This window comes from Arachis ipaensis, chromosome B07 (genome assembly GCF_000816755.2).
Source record: "Arachis ipaensis cultivar K30076 chromosome B07, Araip1.1, whole genome shotgun sequence".
NCBI lineage: Eukaryota > Viridiplantae > Streptophyta > Magnoliopsida > Fabales > Fabaceae > Arachis > Arachis ipaensis.
In genome coordinates, this window is record NC_029791.2 from 119,802,262 (window position 1) to 119,811,196 (window position 8,935).

Genomic DNA, 8,935 nt, shown 5'->3' on the forward strand with positions numbered 1-8,935 from the left:
TGATAGTTCGTGATGACTCCTCATACCTGATGCTATACAGATGTTTTTACCTAAATGATCTTTCTACAACTTTGAATTTCATTTTCCCATTTTTTGATCAGAAGGAAGTGCAAGTGAATCTGAGGATGATAACGAGAGAAATGATGCTGCAGAAGAAGAAACAGATGATGAAGACAATGCCTTTTTTGACACCCGCGATTTTCTATCGTCCAGTTCTTTCAAAAGTAATGGGTCTGATTATAGAGTATCATCTTTCTCTTCTGATGATGATGGGTTCTATGCATTCGAATCGGAGGATGATGTAGATCCAGCCATTAGATCTGTTGGAAGCAACTACCCTCATGTTAAGCGGCGTAAGAAATTGCCTGACCCTGTAGAGAAAGAGAAAGGTGTGAGTCTCTGGTCAATGATTAAGGATAATATAGGGAAGGATCTAACTAAAGTTTGCCTCCCTGTTTATTTTAATGAGCCACTCTCCTCCCTGCAAAAATGTTTTGAAGAAATGGAATATTCACATCTGCTTGACCAAGCATACGAATGGGGAAGAAGGGTAAGTCCAGATTTGGCCGACAGGTCTCTACTACAATGCAAGTCTGCATTTTTTTTGCCGGCATGGTTTTTCTTACTGACAGTTCTTTGAATGTGGTTATGGTTGCATTCTTCTCAGGGTAATAGCCTCATGAGGATTCTCTGTGTTGCTGCTTTTGCTGTATCTGGTTATGCTTCAACTGACGGAAGAGTTTGCAAACCATTTAATCCATTACTCGGGGAAACATATGAGGCTAACTTTCCAGACAAAGGGCTTCGATTTTTCTCAGAAAAGGTCTGATCTTTCCCAACATAGTGATGTTATTAATGTACTACATATTTTCATCTCAATCAAATCAAAAGATTTCCTTAATTTTCCTCTCTGATTGACCTAACCTTACATATCTTTCTCAGGTCAGTCATCACCCAATGATAGTTGCGTGTCACTGTGAGGGTACAGGTTGGAAATTTTGGGGCGATAGCAACTTAAAGAGCAAATTTTGGGGCCGATCAATTCAGCTTGACCCTGTCGGTACTTTGACCTTGGAATTTGAGGATGGGGAGGTTTTCCAGTGGAGCAAGGTGCATTTAATAAGTTTTAAACTTCTTCAACTGATTTGATATCTCGTTTTGTTCAAAACTGAAGTTCACTTGTTCTTCCAGGTTACTACATCAATATACAATCTTATATTAGGAAAGCTGTACTGTGATCACTATGGAACAATGCGTATACAGGGAAACCAAGAATATTCATGTAAGCTGAAATTCAAGGAACAGTCTATAATTGATCGAAATCCTCACCAGGTATTTTTAATCTACTACATGAATTCCATTTCCTTTCCCCTTCAATTAATATATATATTCTTCTAGGGTTCCTCGTATGCACACTTTTGCATCAGTGGGCAAATTTATTTTTGGGAAAAATAGTGAGACCGTTGCTATTTGTGGGCATATATGTGAAGTTTTATTGCTGATTATTGTCTTATTATGGGTTGCCTTTGTTTTTAGGTCCATGGTATCGTTCAAGATAGGAATGGAAAAACAGTATCTACTTTGTTTGGAAAATGGGATGAAAGCATGCATTATGTTAACGGAGACTACAGTGCAAAGGGAAAAGCTCACGAATCCTTATCAGAAGCCCGACTACTCTGGAAGAGAAGCAAGCCTCCCAAATTTCCCACTAGATATAACTTCACTCGTTTTGCCATCACATTAAATGAACTTACCCCTGGATTGAAGGTGTGTTTTGATAACTATGCCTTTGTGTTGCCGTCTTATTTGTGTCCCCCATGCATTTTTGTAAAAGAAATACATTATTGCAGAAAAATCAAATAAATTACTCATGCACATTGTATCTCTATCAATCATGTTTTTCCCATTTTATTGGGCACTGATCATCGATTCAATTTGTGAATGCGTAGGAAAAGTTGCCACCGACTGATTCCAGGTTAAGACCAGACCAAAGGTATCTGGAAAATGGGGAATATGAGATGGCAAATTCAGAAAAGTTACGGCTAGAGCAGAGGCAGCGACAGGTACTTATCATATGTTTTGTAGAGCTTTCTTTGTTTTCACTAGAGAAATATGAGTTGGTTTCTGGGTGCCCCATATTCTGTTAGAATTCCTGAAATCTTATTAATCATTAAATACATAATTAGACATGACTAGAAGATTTTCAGAAGATGCCTCTCACGGGAGGAAATTGGATGAAAATATGAAATTGATATGCTGCATTGATTACATGTCTTCTAATATTCTAGTAAGTTTTATTAGTTCCAGATTACAACTTACCTAACATTTGTTTGAATGGGATGCAGGCTCGGAAGATGCAAGAGAGGGGTTGGAAACCACGATGGTTTGCCAAGGATAAAGCAACCGGCACATACCGATACCTAGGAGGATATTGGGAGTCCCGAGAAGAAGGGACCTGGGACTCCTGTCCTGACATCTTTGGCCAAATTCCTTCAGACCATCTTTCCGACGAAGGTCAAACTGCATCTTAGTCTTCCAATTTATTTTTTTTTATCTTTCACTCCAAATTTTTTTACCGATGGGTGTCAACTGACTGCTACTTTGCAGTTGTTGTACATCCATCCATGAATTCATGTAAGGTAATCAGATGAAATATGAGCAAATAATAATGTAATTCTTTTTTCTTTGCATTCCAAGTCTATTGGCACTTGGCATAATCATTAATTAATATTTAGTGCATACAACATCATTGCTATAGTATTATCAGATACATCAGAATGACAGGAATGCATTAAATAATCAGCCTACCAAAGATGGATGAACAGAAAATGCAACCACATATGGTATGGCATATTTCTTTTTTTTTTTTTAGGTAAATACTGCTGACCCATCTAAAGCTTGGATTCCATGCTTGAGTTTGTCAAAGCGAAAGTAAGCCAAATTTATTTTGTTCACACTGAACAGCAAAAAAGTATGTATTATTTTTTCCCCTAAAATCTTAATCCCCGGGGATTCACAATTAACTGGTATGATGAAAATGAGCGATACTGAAATTAGTAAATTGGAATTAATTGCTTTCCATTAACCAGCAGTAAGACTATTTTCTGAAAGCAGATGAAGACAAAAAGAAATGCACAACGTAGAAGTGCCAACTCTTTCGCTGGTAGGACATAGTGTCTAGTTTAGATTTCACTGAAGAGTCTTGTGTTTAGTTTTTGTTGGACAGTTTTAATCAGATATGAAATAGAAAGCGACCTATGCTGTGTATGTTCATTACAAAATTAGACCGGTAAATGGACTATGTGGCTGTCAGAGTTTCTGTCCTATTCAATTTATACTGACACGACAGAAACCCTTGGCTTGCTAAATATTTTAAGGTTATTATTCAAACACGATGATATTTTCGTCACCAAAATCAACATAAAAGAACCATGAGAATAGTTTTCTGAGAGATAATAACAACAATAATAATATAAACATATGTTTCCAAATGGAATGAATCAAAGACATTGTTGTTGTATGTTTCCAAATGGAAAAAAGAAATTATTATTTCAACAGTAATTATCCATTTAATACAGTATTTCCATGGGATGTTTCTTGGTTCAACTTTATCTATAGACATATCCTCTTCTGCTGCCCTCTTCTATCTTTTCTTCTCTCCAAGTTCTGTTTAGGATAGATATCATGGCAAAGTATGTGATGGAACTCTTATAGTAGTCTTATTGGAAAATTTTTAAATATTTTTAAAACATTGACGTTTTAATAATTTTTAATTATTGATCTCAATTAATATATATTATGTATATTTTTTATAATTAATATCAATAATTAAAACTATTGAAACATTGATGTTTCAAAAATATTTAAAATTGCCTAAATTATTTAGGAAAAGATCCTAACTCTATGATATATTCATTATATTGACATACAAAAATATTAATTATACACTAAAATTAACTACTAAAATCAGCCTTGATGTATCTCTATATAAATACACATTTTAATTTAATTAATTTTTAATGTATTTTTTGTATTTTAATATATATTTTATACTAATAGCTGATTTTAGTGTACTCCTAGTATAGATGATTTACACGAGTAACAAAATTCATTATATTTCTAAAACAAACTCAAAAAGTCTATGTCCAATTTAATCATACTCCAAATGTCTCCAAACTCACATAGCCTTCAATTCCACTGGAAAACATCATGTTGAAAATTGGTCTGAGACATAACTACTTGTGATAAATTCTGTCCTCCAGGTTGTTCTGTATCCCCCCATTCATTGATCTGGATATGTCAAGTGAGCAAAGTCATTGTCTGCAACTTGTTTTTATATTTATTTCTTTATAAACCAAAGCATTTCAGAACATTGACTGATTAATTAAATTCTATTTTATTAGTTTTAGCGTTGCCCCTTCTTCGTTAATGAGATTAAATGGGTTTTGCAAGAACACCTTTGTTGTACTTGCTATGCCATTTTTCATTACAGAACCTTTATCACAGGCATTTTTATCAACTCTTTGCTTCTCTCTGTTTCATATTCCTTCTCATTCTTACTCGTAGCAGCAAATCTTAAGATGACTATCATTTTGAGTGTCTTTGACTTGTCGATTTTCTTGCCCCTATTGTGTTCGAGTTTATCTTCCTTAAACTCCCACTAGTACTTATACTATTTTGGATGAAGTAGAATAAGTGATAGCCTTGTTTTGTGGCAACGATGGATTTCCAAGTTCACGGGTGGATGGTCGTTTCTCCGGTGGGGTTGAAGGCTATCTTAGTGACTTAACTTTGTTTTTGATGCAGTGAGTTTAGACTCGGGAGTTAGGTGGGGGCTAATTTTTTTTGTCTATTCAAAGTGAGATGAATGATAAAGTTAAATATTGTAATTTTTTGTGTTTTTAAAATTATGAAAAGTATATAAATAAGATGATCTAATTTTTGTACTACAAACTTTTTTAAAACAGAAATCAGATGATCTGATTTAAAAAATTAGAGAGTCTAATATTTGTATCCCAAAAATTGAATGGTCTGACTTTTATTCTTTCTAAAATTCAAAAGGTCTGATTTTTCTATTCTAAATTAAACGGTGACACATTTAATATTAACATTCCAATAATATATAATCCAAAAAAATATCATTTTTAAATTTTAACCCAATATCAAAAATAAAAAGTGTTAGGTGGAATGTGACTAAATGGAAATATTATTGTTCGAGGTTTTTCAGAAAAAATATAGTGTTGATGCTCATATGTAAATATATTATAGTAAATTGGGGCCATTTTGTGAATAGTTTAGGCAGTTCCATACTTCCATCGAATGAAGCTTTCTAGGAGAGTTCCTAACTTGGCGCATAAACGTTTTTTTTTTTTTTTGGTGGAGGTCGCTCATTAAATTGTAATTACCAACCAGTATGGTACCATAATGCTGCCAAAAACTAATGATTTTAAGCCCAATCACTCAACAATATATGTATAGAGTACATTGTAGTATCCATAAATTTTAGAGACAAAAAAGAAAAGCTCTACACATATAATCAAACAAAATTTATTAGGATACCAGCCCAAAAACTATATATTAGGATAAATTATATCAATTAAAACTTAAAAAGGCTAAAAAATTTTAATATGGATTTTAGAAGTGTGCTTTACCTGAAAATGAAGATTTTTGGTGTATATACAGGTGGGTGAACATTGCATGCAGGTAACATATTGAGTCAACACGCAATCAATGTGTTGGACACGTGACACAATCGTACACAACACATAGCGTGCGTTTGGTTAGTAGGTGTGTCTACCCAAGACATAGACACGGAAGCATATGTTATTTGTTTGGTTAGTAAGACACAAAATTCTGATAGACACGAAAAGACACAAAGGCACATAAAGACACAAAATTTGTGTATAGCAGGGAGAGAGTGGAACATTCAACTTGAGACATAGATACATTATTTTTAACATTTAATTTTCATAATTACCCTTCAAATTCTTCTCCTTCAATCTCCTTTCATCCATTTTTCCTTCCACTTCCAAAATACAGAGAGTTTAACCTCTCATCTTCTCTTCTTGTCACTCCGACCACCGCCGCTTCTCCTACCATCGTACCACTAGTCTGCCGCCGTCTCTCTTTCTCCTTTCCTTCCACCCAAATCACTGCCGCCTCTCTTTCTCCTTTCTTCCACTTAGACCACCGCCTCTCCTCCCTTTCTTCCACCCAGACCACTGCTACCACCCCATCCCTTCCTCCCTTTTCTCCTCCCTCACTTTTTTTTATCTCTTCGTTGCCGTCACCTTTTGCAGTCTTCACTTCTCGTTCACCATCTTTTCAGACCGTTCTTCCGCGCACTATGTTTCTAAATCCGTACTTTATTACCATGTTCCAAATTCGTTCTCCCTTTTGGCACTATTTTTTTGTTTTTGTATAATTTAATTTTTTATTTATTTGAATTTTTGTTAAAATAATTTTGTGTTAGATTGAATTTTTTTGTTGATATTTGTTAGATTAAATTTGTTATTTAGTTTTAGATTGTTATTGGTAGTTATTTTTTGTTGAGATGGTGGCTGAATGATAGTAGTTTGGTTGAGATAGTAGTTGTGTAATGGAGGTACTGATAACAGTTTGCAATAAGGGTAATATTGAAATTTAACATGATTGTGATTTGTGTCTTCTGTTTTGTATTTTTATACCAAACAAGTTTAAAAAATTTGTGTATTGTTGTGTCTGTGTCTTCAGTGTCTATGCAAACGCAGCCATAGGTAACGTGTTAGCACGTGGCGCACATCCATTCAACACGCAGGTAACGTATTGGCCTGCTTTTTTTATATCTCCACAATTCTATAAAACACCCCAAACATCTATATTTAAACAAAACACCATTTTTTTCTCCATATTTAAAATAATTTCGGACTTAAAAAGATAATATACATGCAACTAAAATTTTAGTTGAAGTGACAAATCATAGTGCTTTTAATATGCTCACTTTGGTTCTAAACTTAGCAAAGATCAAATAGTGGATAGAACCCTAAAGTGTTGTGTATGTATTGCGAATTTGTGATGAGTTTCTAACGTTGTAATACTTAATATTGAGAATTGTCTAATTTATCTTTAAAAGTAAAAAAAAAAATACACATTGAAACAAACCTAAAACATAAGTTATGGAGGATGAAAATAAGTGAATTTGATAATAGATCATCTACGAAGGATGAAAATGGCATGGTATGATATGTATGTGGAGAATAGAGACAAAGTAAAATGATGTTTGTGTAGATAGAAACACAAAGTGGAGCAATTTGTCCATGTTTAACCTCTGAGACAAGGTACTATAGGCAGCTAGCTGGTGAATCTTGTTGGTTCGCAGCACTTGTCGTGTTCTTTTCTTCTTGTTAGTTACCCTTTTCGCAGGGAACATGGGTCCTTTCTCATGTGCCAAACTTCTATCATGTCATGTTATTTTCAACTTATTTATAGTCGCGCAATCATATTTGTTCTTTTTAACGACCGTAATTAATGTAAAAGATAATTATTTTTATTAATATAGCGCTACATAATTGGATGCATGTGTAAAATTACTTTACAGTTTACACTGACAATACATCAAAATTAAATTTTTGTTAATATCACTCCTTTAATTTCTTTTATATATTTATGCAAATATACAATAAAAAACCATGTGTAATAATGCGCAGAGTGATATTATATTTTCTTATAACTAAACATGGGATGATAGAATTGTGTTGGTCTAAAAATTTGATTATGATTAATAGACTGATGATTGAGCGAGTGCATGATGAAGGAAAGTCCTGAAAAATAAAGATGTATTCATGTATGAATGGTATAAAGAACTGCTTCACGTATCTTTGCACCTTTCGCGGACTTCACGCATTGACCTAACATGATATATTTCGTAAATTTCAAGGCCTTTTGAAATTATGTACTAATTTAGAAAATAAAAAGGGGCGTAAAAGTTCCACATTGTGGATGTATCATGTATATATGTATATGTACCACAGCATATACTGATATACATGTAAATACTGTTATAAAAAATTAAGTGGGTCTAACTTATTCTAAAAATTAGTTCAAGAAATAAGAGTTATGAAGTACGGATACTTTGCTGAGTTGTCGTGTTTGCGTGTCGGACACATTTCAGCCACGACACTTACCGACACTCGTCCGATACGCATGTCTGCTGTGTCTAACCATACCTTAATAAAAAAGAAAAATTTTTCTTCGAACACGCCTGGACACACTTAAATACCATCACGTGTCAGTGTGTCCAGTCTTATTCTTAAAATAAATTTAGATATAGTATATATTATTATTTATTAAAATAAAAAATATTTTAAATACTTGATATAATTAAAATAGAATATTAAAAATAATTAAAATTTTTAATTTATATTTTAATATGAATAAAATATCAAAATATCATTACGATTTATTAAAAAAAATACTTTATATTATATATATATATACGTGTCTCCGTGTCATGTAAGATTTTAAAATTCGCATGTCGGCGTGTCCTGTATTGTGTTCTGTGTCTGTGCATCATAGAATAAGAGTAGTTTTACATTTAATTATAAAGATTTAAGTTTTTAATTTTAGGCAATGTGAGACTTAATACATTCCTTTCACGCTCTGAACAAAGATTTAGAACGTGAAATTTGAGGATGACTTGAATTTATTGTAGTGGAAGGGTGGTCCAATAATTTTTATTTTTTTGCTCTGATACCATATTAAAAATTAAGTGGGTTGTCTAACTTATTTTAAAAGTTAGCTCGCTCAAAAAGTAAAATTATCTCACATTTATAAGAATTATTAAACTTTTAATTTTAGACAATATAAAATTTAATAACTGTCATTAATTTGGTTGGTTAAATAATTTATTTATTTATTTACTTAAATAAATATTGAAATTTAAATTTTCCTTTATACA

The 8,935-nt window shown here is 32.9% G+C and overlaps 1 protein-coding gene across 2 annotated transcripts in view; it reads left to right on the forward strand.

The window, feature by feature from the left end:
• The window catches only part of LOC107606092 (oxysterol-binding protein-related protein 1C), a gene marked incomplete in the record, with an annotated part of 6,765 nt that extends 4,041 nt beyond the window's left edge, over positions 1-2,724 (forward strand). Inside the window, 7 exon segments of one of the 2 annotated variants that reach the window (XM_016308063.2) lie at positions 102-550; positions 668-823; positions 943-1,110; positions 1,192-1,332; positions 1,537-1,767; positions 1,950-2,063; positions 2,346-2,724. In XM_016308063.2, the coding sequence (XP_016163549.1) occupies positions 102-550; positions 668-823; positions 943-1,110; positions 1,192-1,332; positions 1,537-1,767; positions 1,950-2,063; positions 2,346-2,531 (1,445 nt within the window). 2 annotated transcript variants of the gene reach the window in all.